General features: G+C 39.7%; 3 protein-coding genes and 1 long non-coding RNA gene across 7 annotated transcripts in view; 2 read left to right on the top strand and 2 right to left on the bottom strand.

Moving 5' to 3' along the window:
• The first annotated feature begins 1,646 nt into the window (after nucleotides 1-1,646).
• rfng (RFNG O-fucosylpeptide 3-beta-N-acetylglucosaminyltransferase) lies at nucleotides 1,647-8,579 on the top strand. Its single transcript, XM_019892603.1, has 8 exons — nucleotides 1,647-2,236; nucleotides 3,286-3,334; nucleotides 3,761-3,863; nucleotides 3,943-4,096; nucleotides 5,146-5,231; nucleotides 6,884-7,049; nucleotides 7,661-7,746; nucleotides 7,815-8,579. Exons 1-8 carry the CDS (start codon nucleotides 1,727-1,729, stop codon nucleotides 7,888-7,890), a joined length of 1,230 nt encoding a protein of 409 aa, XP_019748162.1. The 5' UTR covers nucleotides 1,647-1,726; the 3' UTR covers nucleotides 7,891-8,579.
• Nucleotides 1,786-15,449, bottom strand: LOC109529293 (uncharacterized). Of its 2 annotated transcripts, none has more exons than XR_002170812.1 (3): nucleotides 14,700-15,449; nucleotides 3,984-4,067; nucleotides 1,786-1,867 (listed from the first exon to the last, which is right to left on the bottom strand). It is a non-coding gene; the product is annotated as an uncharacterized LOC109529293 (long non-coding RNA). The 2 variants fall into 2 exon arrangements; XR_002170811.1 differs by lacking the exon at nucleotides 14,700-15,449 and adding an exon at nucleotides 4,460-4,626.
• dcxr (dicarbonyl/L-xylulose reductase) lies at nucleotides 12,292-19,031 on the top strand. Of its 3 annotated transcripts, XM_019892606.1 has the most exons (10): nucleotides 13,614-13,689; nucleotides 13,838-13,924; nucleotides 15,468-15,565; nucleotides 15,672-15,826; nucleotides 15,943-15,985; nucleotides 16,090-16,189; nucleotides 16,399-16,463; nucleotides 16,877-16,994; nucleotides 17,383-17,470; nucleotides 17,559-17,673. In XM_019892606.1, the coding sequence occupies exons 2-10, from the start codon at nucleotides 13,873-13,875 to the stop codon at nucleotides 17,566-17,568; spliced, it is 729 nt and encodes a 242-aa protein (XP_019748165.1). In that variant the 5' UTR covers nucleotides 13,614-13,689; nucleotides 13,838-13,872; the 3' UTR covers nucleotides 17,569-17,673. The 3 variants fall into 3 exon arrangements, with proteins under 3 accessions (XP_019748164.1, XP_019748165.1, XP_019748163.1); XM_019892605.1 differs by lacking the exons at nucleotides 13,614-13,689; nucleotides 13,838-13,924; nucleotides 17,383-17,470 and adding exons at nucleotides 12,292-12,385; nucleotides 12,534-12,620 and having other exon boundaries at nucleotides 17,559-19,031; XM_019892604.1 differs by lacking the exon at nucleotides 17,383-17,470 and having other exon boundaries at nucleotides 13,615-13,689; nucleotides 17,559-19,031.
• Nucleotides 19,032-20,927: 1,896 nt separating this feature from the next.
• The window catches only part of rac3b (Rac family small GTPase 3b), a 9,830-nt gene continuing 8,505 nt past the window's right edge, over nucleotides 20,928-22,252 (bottom strand). The window contains exon 4 of the mRNA XM_019892607.1: nucleotides 20,928-21,474. Coding sequence (XP_019748166.1) covers nucleotides 21,452-21,474 — 23 coding nt within the window. The 3' untranslated portion in view covers nucleotides 20,928-21,451. The remainder of the gene's footprint in view (nucleotides 21,475-22,252) is intronic.

A 22,252-nucleotide genomic window follows, 5' to 3' on the forward strand; every position in this document is an offset into this window, starting at 1 on the left:
AATATAAATATGCTGGCTCAACAACACTTGGTACAGTATAGACTTTTTAAAGCGGTGCAACTTCGCCATTCTTAAGTAACTGCAACTTGAATTATCTAGTTTGTCAATTATTTTAGTTTAAATTAAACATGAGTTTTTCTTTGTTCCAGACAAGCTGTTTAAAGTTGATAACTTTAATTTACTTCATTTAAGTAACTCAAGTTAAGTTATTTAACTTATTTGCGCTTTCATTCTACACTGACATGATGAATTATTTCATTTTACATTTCAAACACGCTTCCCCCCCCCCCTTGTATGAAAAAAACGTGCCACGTGTTATATTTTGAAAGGTATACCGGAAAAAGTACTTTTTATCCCGAAAACTTGTTCCAAATACCGATACTGAGTGGAGAAGCAGATCTGACAACAAGCGAAACTTTGTTTTTATCTTTATATAAGATTTTATTCACTTGAAACTATACGATTGAATCAGCACGGGTGATCAAGAAAACTGTTCGAGATTTGAACACATCATAGAACATTAATTGGAAGGCATTGAGAGCGAACGGGGGCGAGGAAATCGTCTCACCTCCAAACTTCGTCGCGCTCGAGGACGGTTTTCTAGTTAGCTAACTTGGCTAATTGTTGGAGTTAAAATTCCACATTTGTTCCCATTCTCCTGGGTGGCACGAGCCATACACCGTCTCATTGCTGAATTCAGATGTATCATCCGATATTTCCTGGTAAGTTTATGTTTAGACCAACTCCCAGTTTTTGTGTGCCGTTCATTCGGAGCAAAAATAACGCAAAACAAAACATTCAATGGTGAAGGTTTCGCATCGGTGTCTTGAACACTTCAACTCAGCGCTAACTTTCCAGTCACGTAAAATGGCGTATCAATGACTACAACTTTTTGATTTTATTCGAACATTTGAAAAGTGACTATTATAAACGAGAAGAGTCACCATTCAGTGTGATTGACATTTTGGAGTGACCCAGGGAGAGTAAACTTTGATTCATTTCGCTATTCTTAACGGAAGTTGTGTCTTTATTAATTGCTGACAGGGGAAAAAAAATGACGATTGTCCTAATCGTGTTCGTACACGATACTAAATGTGAAGGTGGGACTGGAAGAGAAGTTTGAATGAAAATAATCTATAGCTGTTAAAATTTAACTGCAGTACGTTCCCATGAAGGAACGTACTGTAGTTCGGAAAAAGCAAAGCTCCATAATCATGGTTTAAGGTTTTATTCGAATTGACTTGAATTTTTGCCTCACCCTGTGTGCCATGCACCAACTTGCTATTTGTTGCACGGCTATTAAACCATCTTTATCTCTGTATTACCACACAGGAGTGGTAAGACCGAGTGATGGACTGACGATGACATTTTGAGATGGTAGACTGAAGGTGATGGACTGGCAAAGTTTAGTGACACGCCCACCTCTGGTTATTCTAAGCATAGCCACATCCCCAGTCAGAAAGCATATAAAGAGTTTTTGTATTTTGACTCATTGCAGGATTTCTGACTAATTGTGAATTAGTCGGAAGTGAATGCATCATACTTTTGTTCCAATGTGTTGTACTTGTGCACTCTACTGTACGCATGCCATGTTTTGTGCAACTCGAGAGGCAGCGACACGCTACTGTCTGTCTAATATTGAATACCTCATCTCCTCCAGATTTCAGTGTGATGGAGTGAGAATGGGACGAGGCAGCGTCGAAAGTGACTTCAGCCCTGGAGGCTGATGCACGCTCTCCATCGGCCCGCCAGAATGCACATAGCATCGGTTGGCGTCAGTAAGGTCGGCTTCCTGTTTTCCCTTGCGCTCGGCGGCCTCCTCTTGTTGCTCATCCCAGCTCTCCAACCCACGGCCCGCCAGTTGGACCTGCCACAGCCCAGACCTCAAGTGAAGACCTCATCTTACACTTTACAGCACAATACTGGGCCTCCCACAGTGTCCGATTCTGCTGGGGACACAGAAACGGCCACGGGGTTAAGTATTAGCTCAGAAGGGATGAATGGTACCATAGAGACTGAACCTTTTGAGAATGATGACGACAAGGAGACATACTCTGAAAAAAATTCTGAAGCGCTTTCCTTGCCTGAAGGACAAAGTCGAATACTTCCTCGACCTGGATCACGAGACCCGCTGGAATTAAAGGACATTTTTATTGCAGTTAAAACCACCAGGAAGTACCACAAGTCCAGAGTGGAGCTGCTGATTCAGACCTGGATATCTCAGGCCAAAGAACAGGTGAGAATAGCTTAACTTTCATGGCACAGGAGTAATTTGTTTAGAAGTAATCACGATTGAAATATGACTCCGTTCTAGCGTGTGATCCACCTTTTGTCAGGATCGTAACAGTTTGGGATTTTTCATTAGTTTTAATTTTGTCCCCCCCCTCCCCCTATCATGACTGCCATGTCACGTGCCGTATCAATGTTAGACCCATTGTGGTCATTTCGCAGATGAGCGCAGACTGGCGGATCTGCAAGAGAGAGGCCTGCACCGCTGTGGGAGTGGTATGTGATCCACCTTTTGTCAGGATCGTAACTGTTTGGGATTTTTCATTAGTTTTAATTTTGTTCCCCCCCCCCCCCCCCCCCCCCTCCCCCTATCATGACTGCCATGTCACGTGCCGTATCAATGTTAGACCCATTGTGGTCATTTCGCAGATGAGCGCAGACTGGCGGATCTGCAAGAGAGAGGCCTGCACCGCTGTGGGAGTGGTCCAAGTTGACCTTGATCATGGCCAATCAAAGCGGCTCCTTTCATTCTCTTTAAATGCAAATCCAATGAAATCTTCATCCTTCTTGACATGGCACTTGGACGCCGCCCTCATCCCCTTCATTTGTGTGCCCCCCCCACCTATTTTGCTGTGCCGCTTATTAGAATGATTAAAAATGATGCCCACTGTTCACTAACTTTCCAAGTTGACCTTGATCATGGCCAATCAAAGCGGCTCCTTTTATTCTCTTTAAATGCAGTAGAGTAGTCCCGCACTAGATTCTTGACATGGCACTTGGAGGCCGCCCTCATCCCCTTCATTTGTGTGCCCCCCCACCTTTTTTGCTGTGACGCTTATTGGAATGATTAAAAATGATGCCCACTGTTCACTAACTTGTGAATGAAATAAAACTAACATCCACCACACATCCACCACACATCCGCAGAGCTTAGTATTTTTCTGCCTGTGCCCCAATCAAATTAACCAAAATCTCATTAGGCTGAAAAATGCGGTCAAGGTCTACTGAGATCATGTCTTGTGTGAGTTTTTAATAGTGTGTCTTTGTCTCTTCCAGACCTATTTATTCTCAGACGGTGAAGACAAACAGCTGCAGATGAGAACAGGTAATTCTGCCTAACTATTAATGAATGGAGAATTGGGGGAGAAAAAAAAAGACACATTTTAGCCATTCACCCTTTCCTGCACCAATAATGTAACCTGATGACATGATAAGCTGTCCACTGTAGTAACCGCTGTCCCCGTTATTTATTCTCAGACGGTGAAGACAAAGAACTGCAGATGAGAACAGGTAATTCTGCCTAACTATTCATGAATGGAGAATTGGGGGAGAAAAAAGACACATTTTAGCCATTCACCCTTTCATGCACCTATAATGTAACCTGATAACATGATAAGCTGTCCGCTGTAGTAACCGCTGTCCCTGAAAGGGTTAAAGTTCTGAGCATCAATTAGATGACTTGATGGTTTTAGAAAGAAATGACATTCCATTACTTTTCTTTTTCTTTTTCATCTTATTTTTTTTTTAATAGGTGCAAATATTATTAACACCAACTGCTCAGCGGCTCACACTCGACAGGCTCTCTGCTGCAAGATGTCTGTTGAGTATGACAAATTCATTGAGTCTCAAAAGAAGTGAGTTATCGGACAAAAGCCGGATCTGAGAACAAGACCTCGACACACAGTTTGTTGAGTAATATTTTGTGTGCTGCAGGTGGTTTTGTCATGTGGATGATGACAACTATGTGATCCTACCTAGCCTGTTACAACTGCTGTCTTCCTACCACCACAGCCAGGATGTTTATCTTGGTCGGCCCAGTCTTGATCACCCCATCGAAGCTGCAGAAAGGATCAAGAGCAATGGAATGGTCAGTAACTAAACTTTAATCGAGGTTCAAAGCTACCATATTTTTCTGGATTATAAATCGCTGCGCCGTATAAATCGCCCAGCCATAAAATGAATAATAAAGAAGAAAAAAACATACATAAGTCACATTGGACAATAGGTCGCATTTTGGGGGGGAAATTTATTTAATAAAATCCAACAGCAAGAACAGACATATCATCTTGAAAGACGATTTCAAATGAAAATAAAAGAGAACAGGCTAAATAAGTGTACGATATGCTAACGTTACATCATGCATAAACAAAGAACGTGCCTGGTATGTTCACATAACGTATTAAGAATTATTCAGATAACTATAGCATAAAAAACATGCCAACACGTTTACCAAACCATCAGTGTCACTCCAAATCACTAAATCCAATGAAATCTTCATCCTCCGTGTCACTTTTAGACAACTAGGGAAGGTAGAAGATGCGATGGTGCTTCCTCTTTCACGTCGTCGCTGACGGCAGATTCATCGTCTATTTATCAACACAGGCCTAGAGCTCCCTCTTTTGGGTTAATGTGAAAATAACATGTAAAATGCTACTGTATAATAATGTGTGAATAATTTCACATATAAATCGCTCCAGAGTATAAATCGCACCCCCGGCCAAACTATGAAAAAAAACTGCGATTTATCATCCGGAAAATACGGTTCACTGAATTGGAAATATTGCGGATTCAAGAACTGTTAAGACACAAGTTTTCCTCTACGTCGCAGCTTTTTTCTAGTATGATGGAATCATGTTTGTGCTTGCTCCAGCGCTTCTCAGCCATACAGTACAGTAAAATGTGCGTTTGGTAATTTGCATAGACTACTCTGGAAAATACAACCCCAAGTATGTCTTGAAGAAAACATTAAAAATCTTTGTAGAAGCACTCCATGCACCCATGCAATGTAAACAGTTCCATTGTTCCGCCAGTATTATACTAGTGTAAACCGAGGGCTTTCTAATTGAGTGTAATTGATATTAATGGATATAAATGCTTCGTATTTTTCTTCAAAATAAAATCCTTTTCTCATTTCAGGTGTCAGTCAAGTTCTGGTTTGCAACAGGCGGTGCGGGTTTCTGTATCAGCCGCGGTCTGGCGCTGAAAATGAGTCCGTGGGCCAGGTAGGTCCTGTCTTCTCATCATCACGCAGTTCTTTTAATCTGTTTTACTGTATCAGGTTTCCACAGGATCTGAAAAAGTCTCAAACGCATTGAATTCCTGAATTTCGAAATAATACCTCTTGACTATTGATATCAGGGTCTTAAATTGTATGCTTTTTTTGCGGCTTTCGGTTGGCCACCGGAGGGCTTGGACGCCGAAATGTCATGTGGACCGAGCCATGCCTTTTCTTTTTTAGTTGTACTTTTACTTCCGCTACTGGATACTATAAATGCGTGGACTTAATCCCCGTTGGATTACAGTACAATTGACAAATGTGAGCATTTTCAACATCCCGGATAAAATGGCTCTCCGTGGATTGTTTTCAAGTCTGGCAGGCGCCACAGTTGGCGGAGGGAACGTAATAAACAAAAGTGGGGATATGGAGCAGGGCTAATGGATAACCACTCAAACCTCCAGTGCCAAGTTCTCTTTCTACTTCTCCAACACTGTCCCCGTAATACAAAATGGGTGAACTGTAGCTACAATACCCAGGGAGATTGCCATATGTTTGTGTCTGTTGCATTTTATTGATCATGAATACATGGCTACACACCTTCAGTGCAACGAGAAACATAGGCAGCGGTGCAAAGTGAAGTTTCCTTCGCCAGATCATTATGTCCAAGATTGCACAGACAAGAACGAACGAGAACTTTATTGCACGCTCACGATCCTTGCAGCTCACAAAATGGTGGCTGGATCAGAAACACATCATAGTAATTCACACTTAACAGTCACGGCTTGTTGAAGCGCAGCTATGGTGAGTGATAGTTTTAATTATTTGTTTGTATTTTGCTCCTTGAAATGTTAGAGCCCCGCGCTAGTTGCTTTTCCATGGAGAGGCCATAAGGGGAACTTGGTGACGCAAAGTGAAGTTTCCTCGCCAGATCATTATGTCCAATACTGCGCAGACAACAACGAACGAGAACTTTATTGCACGCTCACGATCCTTGCAGCTTACAAAATGGTGGCTGGATCAGAAACACATCATAGTAATTCACACTGAACAGTCACGGCTTGTTGAAGCGCAGCTATGGTGAGTGATAGTTTTAATTATTTGTTTGTATTTTGCTCCTTGAAATGTTAGAGCCCCACGCTAGTTGCTTTTCCATGGAGAGGCCATAAGGGGAACTTGGTGAAACTGTCTGACCTTGATCAAAAGATTGCTGCCGAGAGTGTGGTGCTAAGATGACTGTTCCTGATCTTAATTTTATCTATTTATTGTTGAGTTCCAATTTACATTATTTTCCCCCGATTTCAAGATTATCCATTTTGTTGCACACCTTACATCGATGCACATGTCCCTTGTTTTCCAAGATGGTCGTTTCAGCATTTCCATGGAAATTTTGTCCTCAAAAACATCTACTTGAATAGCCATTTTCAAAAGCTTGCATTTTAAATACTGCCGTTGTTGTGTCGTGTAAATAACGATAGCTGTAGATGTCAGTTGAAATGGCCCCAGGAGGATTTTTTTTTTTTTTCACCTTCCCCACAATCCACGCACTGGTTAGTTGCACCATCAGCAGCGAGCTAATTAACGATGGCACATGCGACAAGGCAGGAATCTCTGCGTGGCAATAAAGTTGCGGCCTGTAACTCGATGTTGTGGTTTCAGTTTGGGGAATTTCATCAGCACGGCAGAGAAGATCCGCCTCCCGGATGATTGCACCATCGGCTACATTATTGAGGCTCTGCTGGAGGTCGCCTTAATACACACACACCTCTTCCACTCCCACCTGGAAAATCTCCAAAAGCTGCCCACTGACAGTGTGTTGGAGCAGGTTAGTGCGTTTGTGTTCTTGGCCTGTTCGCATAAGAAGGGAGGAGTACCGTATTTTACGCACTATAAGGCGCTTCGCAATATCAAGCGCACCTTCAATCAATGGCCTAGTTTAAATCTGTTTTCACATATAGGGCACACTGCATTAAAATGCAGTTTTAAAATAGGCCATTTATTGAAGATACGCCTTATAATCCGAAGCACCTTAAAGTGCGGAAAATACGGTATATATTATAGCTTTGTCTTACAGCTAGAACAGTGGTTCTTAAGCTGGGTTCGATCGAACCCCAGGGGTTCAGTGAATCGGTCTCAGGGGTTCGACGGAGCCTCTGCTATGGAGGCTAAGATGCACCCGACTCAACATGTCAATTAGTTATGATGCGCCCGGTTGGCCATCACTGGCTGCAGATCACATGATATTACTTGACAAATCAGTGCTGTGGGAAATTTAGTTTCGGTACCTCTCAACCTCTCACAAGGTTAAGAACCACTGACCTAGAACCTGGATTTTTCATCTGTATGTGAAAGCTTCTGTTGAAAGCTTCTATCTGAACAATGACCTTGAGTTTGAGATGGCCAACTCCACAGATGCTTTTTTTTTTTTTAAAAAAGGTGACGCTGAGCTATGGGGGCTATGAGAATCGACGGAATGTGGTCAGCATTGTCGGAGGCTTTTCACTGGTTGAAGATCCGACAAGGTAGAGGCATGAATAATCCATATATTCATGAGATGATGCATTAACAAATAACGATTCCAATTCCACAGGTTTAAGACGGTACACTGTCTACTCTATCCGGATACTGACTGGTGTCCAAAGCCTAAACCTCATCATGGAAAGTGACTTCCGCTCGACCTTTTTCCGGCAGCTCTAAATTAAAGTGCTGCCCCGTTATGCTGAGCTCAAGCGACCTTGACTTGGGACTTTCTCACAACTGATGCTTTAAAATTCAAGCCATGCTCGACCTACCTCATGAGAGTTTGAAATGATTCATTCGCCAAAAGTCATCCTGAATACAGTGCCAAGCCTTTCAGAGCCAGAATAACAGAAATGAATCAGAAGTGGTTCATGGTGGCTGGAGTATATGAAGATCCTTCTGGGATCCAACGTCAAATTGCACACATTTTCTGCTGTGATGCTCAAGTGAGCTTACTGAAAACCGAAGAAACAATGACTCGAATACACATAACTGAAGTCTTGGAGAAAGGACATATGTTGTACCTCTGTGAGGAGAGCATTTATGGCTGCCGCTAAAAAGGACCCTAATGCTCTTCGCACTTTCAGTTGCAGTTACAACCCCCATTTCCAATGAAGTTGGGACATTGAATAAAAGGTAAATGAAAAACCAAATACAATGTGGGCAATATTCACTCATTTTGAATTGATGCCTGCAGCATATCCCGCAAAAAGCTGGGACAAAGACAGTCAAGGAATGCTCAAAAATCACCTTTTTGGACATGAACAGGTTCACTGGAAAACAGATAAGTCATGATTGGGTATGAAAGGAGAATCCCCAAAAGATCAGTTGTTCACAAGCATTAATTTCTCAAGAGGCAAATGACTACGTCACCAAAAATTACTGAATCTCTAAATGTAGCATTTGGAAGGGTAAACTAGATTGACACAGTTATTAGAAAATCCTTAAATACTCCGGCGAAATGACTTTTAATAGGGGAAACATTTACATGCCAAATTGTTTCTTTTTACTTAAAAATAATAATGTATTTTTAGTGACTGCCAATGTAGAGTAAGTGTTTATAAATACTGGAGAATCTGTAACAGTTGCCAAACATCGCAACATTTATCATAGCCTATGACAAAAACAATATAAATAAATAAATGGCTCATTACGTGTTTTTATTGGAAGTCAAACTTTTTGTGACCGTCTTGATTGGTGATGTGCTTCGATTTTTTTTCTTGTGTAAATAAAGCAATAAATGGCCGAACCTAAGACAAAACGGTGTGGACTTAACAACGGTAATTTGCACATACTAATGTATTTTCCAAGGATGGGGAAATGTCTGAGTAAATAGTTCAACAGTTTTCAGAAAGTGTCTAAACGTACAATTGCAAGGTATTTATGTTTTAAGGATATTGCCATGTAGGCTCAGGAACAATTCAGGAAGCCATCGTAGGTTATCTCAGTTCTTTGCTACACCTACAAATGCAAGCTAAAGGTCGACCAGTCAAAGCAAAAGCCTGACATCAACAACACCAGGAAACACAACAAACAACTCGAGACCTGAGCTCATCTGCGATGCACTGACAGTGGAAAAGTATGCGGAGGACTAATGACTCCACATTTCAAATTGTTTTTGGATGTCGAAGGAGACAAAGGCCAGCTGGATTTTTATCACCGCAAAGCTCAAAAAAACACATTCTCACATATTACAACAGCTTGGCTTGGTAGTAAACGAGTGAGTACTAGACTGACCTGCCAGCAGTCCACACCTGTCCACGCACTGAAAATGTGTGCGCCTTTTTAAATTTAGATACTGGTTTTGGAGCAACATCCGATTCCCAAAAAAGCAATGCCATCTTCAGAGAGCGCTCCGGTTATTTCAGCAAGACAATGCCAACACAAGTTCTGCGCGTATTACAACAGCTCAGCTTGGTAGTAAACCAGTGAGAACTAGACCAGCCTGCCAGCAGTCCACACCTGTCCACGCACTGAAAATATCTGCGCTTTATGAAGCGCAAAAATGCGACAACGGACACCTCAGCCTGTTGAGCAACTGAAGTTGTACATCAAGAAAAAAATGGGAAAGAATTCCAACGACAAAGCGTCAACGATTCCTGTCGTCAGTTGCCAAATACTCCTATCTTTTTTGGAATATGTTGCAAGCATGAAATTCAAAATGAGTCAGTATGTATTTGCACAATAGAGTATATCACTTTGAATCTAGATTGAAATGGATTTGCAAATCATTGCATTCTGTTTTGATTTACGTTAGACACAATGTCCAAACTTCATTGGAATTGAGGTTTATACGCGCGTACATATGAGCAGATTAACATGGGGGCGTGCGAGGGTTTAATGTTCAGAGTTGCAACGTAAAGAATGTTGTGCTTGGTGTATTTACTGTAGTGTGCTAAGAAGAATCATCACAAAGGCATTGTCTACATAATCAAGAACCAAAGTTAATCGCTAATTAATCGCTAAAGTAATTTTCAGCAGTTATGCAACACAAACACAAACCACATTCAAATGAGCCTCATTATATTTGCAAACACGCTAGCTGCAATAACGCTAGCGAAGCTGGATGGGACATCACACTGACGCAACTAAATAGCACAAGCTATTCAAAGGACATTTCAAACGCAGATGGAAAAAGACCATGATTGACATGAACATTAATGTGAAAATGTACAACTTTTCCTCAATGCTATGTTTTGACTGTTAAAAAAATATATATATTCTACAGCCCTATTTCCACCAAGCAGGACATTTTTATTTCGTTTCTCCCAGTACACGTTTTGCCTTTATACTATTTAACTCCAGTATTTGAAAATAGTCATATTTACAGTATTTGAATAAATTGCTAAAAAGACATGGGAATGAAGGAAGATAACACAAGAATGAAATGAGGTACTTTGCATGTGTACAATGAATTAATTTAGGACTGTTATTTTGATGGGTTTTTTTTTTACTATCCAGTGACAGCAAAACGTGCCAGATTTTGTATCTTGGTGTTTTTCTGTTTGTTTTTTTTTTTTAATACGACACAGCTTCATAAATGTCCTCCAGTTGTAACTTTGGCATTTGTGTTACAGAGCCACATTTATTGTTTTTGCACTATTTTGACGGTGCACGTATGTCGGATGATCTTTTCCAAAGTGATTCCCCCCTGCGGCCATTCAACGTTAACTACGTTAACGGGATCAAAGTCCAAATTTGTGTAAATGTACATTGTCCTTTTAAAATGTAAATGATAAATAACCCGAATGTTTTTTTTTTTTTTTACCGTTTGGATATTGTATTTAACAGATTCGATTGAACAATGTCAACAATATTTTCATAAAGTTGGATCAATTTTGGCAGTTTGACTTGTGTCTCTTTATTGTGAAAAATAAATGCTAAATTGACATTGTGGTGTGCTCATTGATGCAGCGTTGGCTTGATCATGTTTTCTCTGTACAATATTACCTCTTAGTCAAAAATCCAGTTTGAGATGAAAGTGATGGTTTTTGAAGTTCAAAATTGGATTAAAGATCAGCCTTGTCAAAGATTTAATATTTTTTCCATTAATGCAAATTTTCCAATAATACCAATCTGAGTTTATACAAATTTATTGGCCGGGTGAGGACACGTTTGCATTATATCTTTGGTGATCAGGCTTGACAGCTCCGGTAAATTTTAAATTTCTACTTGTTTATTTCAGTTGAATAATTTTTCACTCATTATTTGTATACAAGCCTAGAATAGCAAATTCAAACGTGGCACTGTAGGTCAGGGGGTGGGACTACGATGTGAAGTCTTGTCATTGATGCAGTGTTGTTTGATTTTAAAAAAAAAAAGTGACATGTTTCAAGACTTGATGTTATTAATTTCTCAAGAGGCATATGACTACATCACCAAAAATTACTGACTCTCTAAATGTAGCATTTGGAAGGGTAAACTAGATTGACACAGTTATTAGAAAATCCTTAAATACTCCGGCGAAATGACTTTTAATAGGGGAAACATTTACATGCCAAATTGTTTCTTTTTACTTAAAAATAATAATGTATTTTTAGTGACTGCCAATGTAGAGTAAGTGTTTATAAATACTGGAGAATCTGTAACAGTTGCCAAACATCGCAACATTTATCATAGCCTATGACAAAAACAATATAAATAAATAAATGGCTCATTACGTGTTTTTATTGGAAGTCAAACTTTTTGTGACCGTCTTGATTGGTGATGTGCTTCGATTTTTTTTCTTGTGTAAATAAAGCAATAAATGGCCGAACCTAAGACAAAACGGTGTGGACTTAACAACGGTAATTTGCACATACTAATGTATTTTCTTAAGATTATGACCGTCATAATTTACTATTGGTGGTAAAACTGCATCATTTTGCCAAGGGGTATCGTGAGTGTCGTTTCCAGAGGCGTGAATCGAACCTCATGTTTCGGTGAGGGTAATAAACTAGATGAGGTAGCTCTGTTGAAATTTATCAAGATCTGCACGTGGTAAATAAACAAAATAACTTGGTGGGTTGACGACGACTGTGCGATTAGATTCAAGCTCACTTTACCTTTAAACTTTAAATTTGGTAGCCAAACGGAACCGTGTGACGCCTCTTCCTGACAACTGCGTTCCAGGCCAGCCTCTTTTGTGTTTGCACTACTTTGGTGAGCACTATAACTCTTACTTTTTCAGACATCCATAAAACACACACATTCTCTGTTGAAATAAGCATTTAAGGGAGCGATTTTGCAGTTTTCGTCGCGTACCATCACGTGATAGTCCGACTCGTCGCTTCTTTCCGGACCGAAACAGTGACATGTTCTGATTTTATTTGGACTTGTTTCGTCATGGAGATTTCATTTGAAGGCAAACACGCTCTGGTCACCGGAGCAGGAAAAGGTAAATGCAAGACGCAAAAAAAAAGACTCTCCTTGTGCGGCTATCGTGGTGTTTCGCGTCCCCGGTGAATGGACTTGAACACCATGATCAAAGTGTTCAACCCCCTCATCTGTAATAAAATATTATAAGCTTCTCTACTCAATAAAATATACAGTATTTAAATGTGATCCGTGCTACTCTGACATAAATGTATGCGAAAAATATTGGCACGATATTCAAATAACGGTATGACAGTACTCATTGGTTCTTTTTTGCCTTTTCAAACAGCTTTGGTGCATTTTGATTATTTATATTTAATTCTTGTTCATGTTTTAGAATAATACAAAAAGCCACACAACATTTGGAGCCGGTGCAATTGTCACAGCGGTCACCCGCACGCAGTCTGACCTGGATAGTCTGGTGCACGAGGTACAGGATTATTAGTATTCCAAGTACTGTATTCCGGTTTGCTTTTTTTTTTTTTTTTTTTTTACTCCTGCACCCTTGTTTCTTATTTTTAGTGACTGCCAATGTAGAGTAAGTGTTTATAAATACTGGAGAATCTGTAACAGTTGCCAAACATCGCAACATTTATCATAGCCTATGACAAAAACAATATAAATAAATAAATGGCTCATTACGTGTTTTTATTGGAAGTCAAACTTTTTGTGACCGTCTTGATTGGTGATGTGCTTCGATTTTTTTTCTTGTGTAAATAAAGCAATAAATGGCCGAACCTAAGACAAAACGGTGTGGACTTAACAACGGTAATTTGCACATACTAATGTATTTTTATGAAGATTATGACCGTGATAATTTACTATGGGTGGTAAAACTGCATCATTGGCGTGTATCGAACCTCATGTTTCACTGAGGGTAATAAACTAGATGAGATAGCTCTGTTGAAATTTATCAAGATCTGCACGTGGTAAATAAACAAAATAACTTGGTGGGTTGTCGACGACTGTGCGAGTAGGTTCAAGCTCACTTTACCTTTAAACTTTAAATTTGGTAGCCAAACGGAAACGTGTGACGCCTCTTCCTGACAACTGCGTTCCAGGCCAGCCTCTTTTGTGTTTGCACTACTTTGGTGAGCACTATAACTCTTACTTTTTCAGACATCCATAAAACACACACATTCTCTGTTGAAATAAGCATTTAAGGGAGCGATTTTGCAGTTTTCGTCGCGTACCATCACGTGATAGTCCGACTCGTCGCTTCTTTCCGGACCGAAACAGTGACATGTTCTGATTTTATTTGGACTTGTTTCGTCATGGAGATTTCATTTGAAGGCAAACACGCTCTGGTCACCGGAGCAGGAAAAGGTAAATGCAAGACGCAAAAAAAAAGACTCTCCTTGTGCGGCTATCGTGGTGTTTCGCGTCCCCGGTGAATGGACTTGAACACCATGATCAAAGTGTTCAACCCCCTCATCTGTAATAAAATATTATAAGCTTCTCTACTCAATAAAATATACAGTATTTAAATGTGATCCGTGCTACTCTGACATAAATGTATGCGAAAAATATTGGCACGATATTCAAATAACGGTATGACAGTACTCATTGGTTCTTTTTTGCCTTTTCAAACAGCTTTGGTGCATTTTGATTATTTATATTTAATTCTTGTTCATGTTTTAGAATAATACAAAAAGCCACACAACATTTGGAGAAGCCGACTTTTATTGTATAGCGAGACGATGCAACAATAATTGGAAGATAATACAATAAATTATCGTTTCATGCTGAAGTTTTTGCAGATTAGGTTATATAAATCGTCATGCCAAATGTGTCTTTCTTACGAGAAAATGTAAAGCCGTCCCGAAGGAAAGACTTTGTTTACAGAGTGCAGGTGTGTATTTTGTTTGCACTTTTTTTTCTCAAAATGATACGAATTAATATCAAATGAATTTATTATATGTGCCTGCCACCCAAGTGAAGATAAAACGGTTCAGACAGTGGAAGGATGTGTCTTTAAAATGACATACATCCCTGAATTCAATTTTTTGTCACACCGCGATGAGGGTCTTTTTTGTGTTTGTCGTGACACTTCCTGTTTTATTTTGAAAGAATAACTCTCCTCCCGTTTCAGGTTACTTACCCTTCCTCTTGTGCCAGTCTGATGGTCAACCCCGCCGTGATTGTTTCCACCTGTTGCCCCCTTTCCTTGTGTTAAAATGGTTCTTGTCTCCCTTTGTCCTGTGCCAGTGTGTTTCGTTCTTGTCTTCTTGTAGATATTATTGTATATATGATATTTGCTCCACGTACAGCACTTTGTATACAGCGGTGGTTGTTTTAAAGTGCTCTTGAAATAAAGTTGAGAAGAGTTGTGCGTCCACTCCAGTTTCTCGCCATAGATCTGATCAGTTCTTGCGCTGTTTCCACAGCCTTGCCGTTTCGAGTTGTCAGTGGCTGATCCTCAAATAAGTCTTTTTACTTTGAACCCCGCAACTATGTCCTGTCTGTGTCCAAGTCTGGTTCTGACAGTTATGGTTTAAACTGGAACAGCAGTTTGCGTTACATTTTACGTTGGGTTATATACATCATTGTAATCCTATAAGGAGGCACCATACACGACTTTCGTCTAAATTCAGAGGTCAGGAGTTCATATCTGGGCTCCGCTAAGAGGTATAGAAAATGGATGCGTGAATCTGTAAATTTTCATTACAATATTAGGGTTATATTTACACAATACAGTATTTAAAAAATACAATCAGACCATATTTTGAATATATGATTACATAGTCATATTTACATGATCATCTCTTTTCGATTATTTTTGGGACTGTGTGGCCCTAAACGTTGAACAATTTGTTTTTGTTGGATTAATTCACACTCCCTTAGTTTTTTGGTATGTACTGTCTTTCAGGGATTGGCAGGGCCACGGCTTTGTCTCTGGCGCGTTACGGTGCAATTGTCACAGCGGTCACCCGGACGCAGTCCGACCTGGACAGTCTGGTGCACGAGGTACAGGATTATTAGTATTCCAAGTACTGTATTCCGGTTTGCTTTTTTTTTTTTTTTTTTTTTTACTCCTGCATCCATGTGTCTCTTTTCTGGTGTGTTGCCTTAGTGTCCATCCATCATCCCTGTGTGTGTTGACTTGGCAGACTGGGGGGCCACAGATGCCGCCCTCAAAAACATCGGTCCCATTGATCTACTCATCAATAATGCTGCATGTGCCACACTCCAGCCATTTCTTGAGGTCACACCTGACCAATTTGACCAGTAAGTCAATTAGCGAACAAGGTTATTATAATTGCCGGGAATTAACAAAATAACTCCAACTGAAATTGGAAAGTGAAAATGTGGCCAAGTAAGTAAATGAAGTGTCTTCTTTCTAGGTCCTTCACTGTGAATGTGAAAGCGGTGCTGCATGTGTCCCAGGTATAGGTCAATAATTTACTGTTTTCGAGCAGCATGTTGAGGAGCTTCTCTTACTCCAAACCGTTTCCACCGAATATAAGAAGGCTACTGTATGTGTGTGGCAGGTCGTGGCACGTGGGATGATAGCCAGAAGATCAGGAGGCTCCATCGTCAATGTGTCTAGCCAGGCGTCGCAATGTGCCCTCAAAAACCATACTGTGTACTGTGAGTAATTGCGCAATGAAACACTTTATTTACAACCCCCCCCCCCACCCAATTTTGCTGCTGTAGACTGCAAATTTCCCCAGTGTGGGACAAATAAAGGTTATCTTATCTTAAACCAAAGGTCCATATTTCTAGAACTGACTTTTTAATTGTTGCAAAGAAAGAGCACAATGTCTCTTGATTCATCTTGTATTTGATACACCTTTCAGGTGCCACGAAAGGAGCCCTGGACATGTTGACCAAAGTCATGGCTCTGGAGCTGGGACCCCATCAGGTACTCGGCTTATCGGATGCATAGTAGCAATTACCGTATTTTACACAATATAAATGTTGACTTTCTTCCGCAACCATTATTTCTTTGTTATTAGGTGGAATAATAATATTAACCCTTTCTTGCACAAAAAATGACAACCTGTCCACTGTAGTAACCGTTGTGCCTGAAAGGGATAATAATTAAATCGGCTAGTAGTTTAGGTTTAAAAATATGTTTCGTTTTGAAAAAAAAGAACAATAAGCATCCATTTAAAAACACAAACAATATTTCACTCTTACAGAGCCCCTGAATGAACATTGGTAGACAAGGGGTCATTGTGCCTGACTTGCATCGTAGTACGGTTTTATTGTATACACTTTGTTGCTGTTATTATGGAGTCTGACTGAATGTTCCGTGTGGCCTTTTTTTGTCAGATTCGCGTGAACAGCGTGAACCCCACCGTGGTGATGACGGAAATGGGCCGTCGAGGTTGGAGCGACTCGGAGAAAGCGAAGACCATGACATCCCGCATCCCGCTGGGCCGCTTTGCAGGTTGGAGTCGGCAGTCTTGACCGCTCCTTTGCCTTGATCGCAATTAGCCTATGCTCGTACAACGTTAAATTAATGTTCTATAATAATGTACTATCTGAAAGCATGTTTTTTTTTTTCCCCCATCACATTATCTTGGTTGTTAATTTTTACAACCGTCGCCGATTTGATTTGAAAGCAATTGTCAAGTAAGTCGTACAGCTTGTAGGTCACATCAAAGGTGAACAACGTTTGAAATGATTTAACTTGTTCTCTTTGGATGATAAAAAGCTCTCATTTGAACAGGGGGCGTGTAGACTTTTTAACATGATCAACCACATAGTTTGCTATGCCAGCCAAAAAACAATTCCTGTATCACAAAAAGGGTAGGAGTGCCGTGTCTCACCAACAGGGGGAGACAAACACACCACAACCCTGCATCCACCTTATGATGGATGCCAGCAAATTTACGGTTTGACTTCCACACCCCGTTCCATATCGTTACGTTTTGACGCACAATTTTTTTCACGCTGTTAAAAAACTTGAAAGCTCACATTTTTTTATGTGTCTGTGTCTGTTTGTGTCCAGAGGTGGATGAGGTGGTGAACAGTATTTTGTTCCTGCTGAGTGATAAGAGCACAATGACAAATGGAGTGTCCCTCCCAGTGGACGGAGGGTTCCTGGCCTGTTAAACCAGCACAACATCACCGTCAACATTTCAGCAGTCGTCTGTTTGGTTTCTCGTCAACATTATATTTAGTCTTTCACGTCAATTGTAGTTCTGGTTAATGTACACTTATTTGTATCCATATCTTTGTCTATGTAGGCTGTGCTGAGTGCGTGAAAGCCTGCGATTGAAGTTTCTGTGAGACATGTTTTACTTTCAAAACGTTATTTCCATCTTTTTTTTTTAAATCAATCAACGGACTTGATTCTTTTACACTGTGTGTTGGTTGTGTTGCCACAAGTGACTATAAAACTGTCTGACAACTGTTTCAGTTGAAAAAGCATGCTCGCTTCCCAAGTCTTGCCTCGTCTAAATTTACTCATTTTCCTTCATTACCGTATCGTGTAGTCAAGCGCTGTGGCTGTGCAACAGTCCGGCTGTATTTCTGGCAACCACAGATTCACATTGGCTCTGCGTGCTTTTCAAAATAAAAGTTATTTTACATGCAACGCTTTCAATCTGTTCGCACTTATTGGGGGAAATACGAATGTGATTTAAAAACAATCTAATCATGACATTATAAATATAAGGCTCAGTTCAAATAAATCAATAAATAACTATCCAAGTACAGTATATGCGCTTGCAGTTTGTTGTCGTGTCAAACTTCTTTGGAACATATTTGAAAATTGATTGATTCCATCATGGCGGTTAATGAAGTCATCCTACTTTAGCTCCACCCCTTTGTATATTACTAAATGTGAATTCAATCAATGATCCAGTAGTAGTGAAAAAGCTAATCACTCTTTCATCAGTAATGTTGAAACACCAATCCGGACTATTGTAACCTAATGTAAATAAAGACAAACCCAGGAACCAAATTGATGATTAAAAAAAAAAAAAAAATCAATTGGCAGAAATGTCCCCTGCTGTCAGATAACTTAAACAACATGCTGCTGCAATTGTCCATATCTACGTACTTTTTATTCCATTTTCTTTGATGATTCACATGTAATGTCTCGTGTGTCGAATAAATCAGGACAAAAAGAAAAAAGCCGGACGTACATATACATTTGTATTTCGTATTCCAAAAAATTGAAATATTTAACCCCGCAGACGTGAAGTAATAAAAATTTAAAAATGAGACACAGTTGGAACAAGTATACAATTCATCTTACATTACATACATACATGGCCAATGCTTTTCAACCTCTCCTAAGAATTACAGTGTGTCAAATAACCAGAGAACTCCCATGCAGTAGTAGATTAGGAATTGGTGCTGTATTACTTCGACACCTTATCTAGGCAGGACAACACAACATTATCAACCACATAGTTTGCTATGCCAGCCAAAAAAATACAAAAAAAAAAACAAAAACAAAAACAGTAAAACAAACCAAAAAAAAAAGGTAGGAGTGCCGTGTCTCACCAACAGGGGGAGACAAACACCACAGCCCCGCACCCACGCGGAAATGCATTTACTTTACATTTCATAAAAGGCGCTTTTTTTTGTCACCGACAGCTAAATGCAACTGAAATTGGCCCCTTTATTTTACAATATTAGCAACACTTCTAACTTCAACGTTGATCACTTCGCCTCATTTTTTTTGAGTTATAAGAGGCCTTCGTTTAGCTATTCATAAAGCATTCGTTTTCTAACAATTATACATCAGAAGATGTTGTTTCGATTTTGACAGCCGCGTTTTTTACTGCAGTACATTATGAAAAATAGTACCAAAAAACTTGACACTAGAAACTTGGCTTAAAACAATACTGTCGTTCATGCACTTTCCCCGCACTATCAAACAACGCCCCAACACACACACACACACGCAAACGACATCAAAACAATGGCAGAATATTTTAAGACCCACGCAAAGTCCTCCACGCTCAGAGGCAGCAAGGTTTTCCACGTTTGTCTGTCACATGTTCACAGTTACGATGAAGTTACTCAAACACCTGAGTAACATCAAATGACGTTTGACCACAAACAAAAAAGTCCATAGAACCCAACAGGGAAGTCAAGGATTTCATCTTGTGTTACCTTTTTTTTTTTTTGTAACAAAGATTTTTAAATACATCTCAACAAATAGTGATTTAAATTCACAACTGTGTCCTTTAGAATGTGATATCAGCATATCTGCAGTCATTTTTATCACGAGGGTAAAGCCACTGTTTATTCGTGTCAATGGAATACAGCACAATTTTGATATATTCAAGATTCCTTCATTGTGCTAGATATAAATGTGTCGTATTAACAAAAGGCCAGAAAAGAAGGAGGATGTTAAAACGTTATCTCCGCAATAACACGTTTGCCAAATATATTATAAAACTCATGCGAGTTGGGCTACGAGCAGTCATTGTCTTCTGGCAAACCATTACATAATTTCTTATTTTAACGTTGAAGTAAATTTAGATGCAATACACAAAAAAAAGAGATTCCACTGACCTGCTAGTTATTGGCAGACAACATAAAGTGAAAACACCTTCTACGCTAAATCAGTTTGTTCCGAAATACAACGCCATCACGTCGAACTAATTTCCGGTTGAAACAATTTGTTTTTATGCAAGGCCCTGCAAGGCTAAAGAACAAACTTAAAACCTCCCAAAGAATAATAAAATATGATGTATGTTCAAATACATAACAGGACATAAAAAGTCACAGACCAAAAATGACCTCCAAATTTTCTGAATCATGGACCAGAATTTTCCTCAGTTCATTTTATTTCCGGGAGTATTTGACTTTTGAAGTATTTCATTTTAATGAATACTCCCATGAAACAGTATTTATTCATTTATACTTGCGAGACACATTTTATAGATGTGTTAGAATTTATAATATAACAACCACCTAGCAAAAATGTTCTTGCCATTTTGCTCAACCCTTTCAGGGACAGCGGTAACTACAGCGGACAGCTTATCATGTTATCAGGTTACAGGGTGCATGAAAGGCTTAAATTCAAAATTTCAACCATTATTCTAGTGTTTGCTTAATTTCGCCTACCTAATCGAAAGTATTTTTTCATCATGTTAACCTCTTAAAGTCCTTCTAATCAAACGGCAGGACAGTACTTGGAGGTATTTGTAATTTAATTCATAAATATTTTCATGATGTCTATCGGCTATAAATGCAGTTCAGGTTGTATTTTACCAAAGGCAAATTATTTCGTATTTTTCTATGAATCAGGATTAAGTAAATCCCAGCGCAATTTTTTTTTTTTTAAATAAAAGTGTTCAGTAACAATGGTGTCATCATGCTTAAACCCTTTCAGGGACAACGGTTACTACAGTGGACAGTTTATCATGTTACCAGGTTACAGGTTGTGTGAAAGGGTTGAATTGTAATCCAAGGACTAGTTTTATTGGCGGCTAAATCTTCAAGTAGTTCCTCACCGTAATCTCCTAATCTAAGAATTGACTCCGGCATTTTTAAGACAAGTTCACAGTTCACGTTCTATCGCTCAACACGGCATTCATTCAAGCAAGCAGGACTACGAAAGACGGGAACGTAGCTGTGTCAGACGAGGAATAGAAACCTTTGTTATAGCCCTCATGGGAACTCGGTGTGGTTCTATGGATACAAAGTACTGCAGGTCAATGTATTTTGACCTTATTCAGTAATGAGAACACAATCAAGAGAAATATCGGTCCTGTGACCAATATCGCTTTGAAAAAAAAAACATCAATAGAAAGAAAGCAATCTTAGCAGTGCACACCCACTCGAGCTAGTTTCCTCTCCTCGTCATCCTACAGATGTAGTGGTTCTTGTTTAATGACTTGCAGTTGACATGTTTTTTTTTTTTTCACGATCGTCTTCTCAGAATATGGTGCACCTCTTTCCCCTCTTCTTCACAGGCGGGGGGCAGAGCACGGCTCGGATGGCCTCGTCGAACACTGTCTTCAGACCTCGCTGGGTCAGCGCAGAACACTCGAGGTACTTTACAGCTCCTGAGGACCAGGAAAAGACCATGATCAGGGGACATGTTTCCCCCCTCAAAAAGATATTGTTTCCCGGGCCCACCAAAGTCCGTCAGCCTGTCAAAGGTGGTAGCGTCTCTCGGCTTGAAGCTCGTCAACAGCAAACATCAAAGTATCCTTAAGCGAGTTACTCGACTGAACTGATCTGAAGTACAGTGGTACCTCTTACTTACAAAATTAATTGGTTCTGGAAGAAATTTCGTAACTTGAAAATTTTGTAGAGACGCGTTTTCCTTGTAAATGCCCTAATTTGTTCCAACTGTTTATTAATTCAATTTGCTAGTAATCAGCAGAACATGGGTTAATTTCTCCCCGCCAAAAAAGCCTATTGTGAAAACAAGCTAGATGTGAAAAGATATACTCTATGTACAACAGTAACTTTTTATGACTAGTAGTTTTTGCTTTGGATGCCTCAATCATCTGAACAGTCTATAAAATGGCAATAACAACAATGAAAATGTGCTTTTGATGGCAAAATACAATTACAAATGCTCACCAGTGTAACAATTTTACATTTAACAAGTTTACAAACTGTTTGCACATTATTTAGTAGCAGTAGTATTTAGTCGTGTGTGTGTGTGTGTGTGTGTGTGTGTGTGTGTGTGTGTGTGTGTGTGTGTGTGTGTGTGTGTGTGTGCGT

This window comes from Hippocampus comes, unplaced genomic scaffold (assembly GCF_001891065.2).
Source record: "Hippocampus comes isolate QL1 unplaced genomic scaffold, H_comes_QL1_v1.1 scaffold47, whole genome shotgun sequence".
NCBI classification, from domain to species: Eukaryota; Metazoa; Chordata; class Actinopteri; order Syngnathiformes; family Syngnathidae; genus Hippocampus; species Hippocampus comes.

Bases quoted from the DNA above. Each gene is read 5' to 3' on its own strand.
- rfng (XM_019892603.1), top strand. From the start codon at position 1,727: ATGCACGCTCTCCATCGGCCCGCCAGAATGCACATAGCATCGGTTGGC. The intron at 3,335-3,760 runs GTAATTCTGCCT...TTTTTTTAATAG, and splicing joins ACAGCTGCAGATGAGAACAG to GTGCAAATATTATTAACACC. The intron at 7,050-7,660 runs GTTAGTGCGTTT...TTTTTAAAAAAG, and splicing joins CTGACAGTGTGTTGGAGCAG to GTGACGCTGAGCTATGGGGG.
- dcxr (XM_019892605.1), top strand. From the start codon at position 12,569: ATGGAGATTTCATTTGAAGGCAAACACGCTCTGGTCACCGGAGCAGGA. The intron at 15,566-15,671 runs GTACAGGATTAT...GTGTTGCCTTAG, and splicing joins TGGACAGTCTGGTGCACGAG to TGTCCATCCATCATCCCTGT. The intron at 16,464-16,876 runs GTACTCGGCTTA...TTTTTTTGTCAG, and splicing joins TGGAGCTGGGACCCCATCAG to ATTCGCGTGAACAGCGTGAA.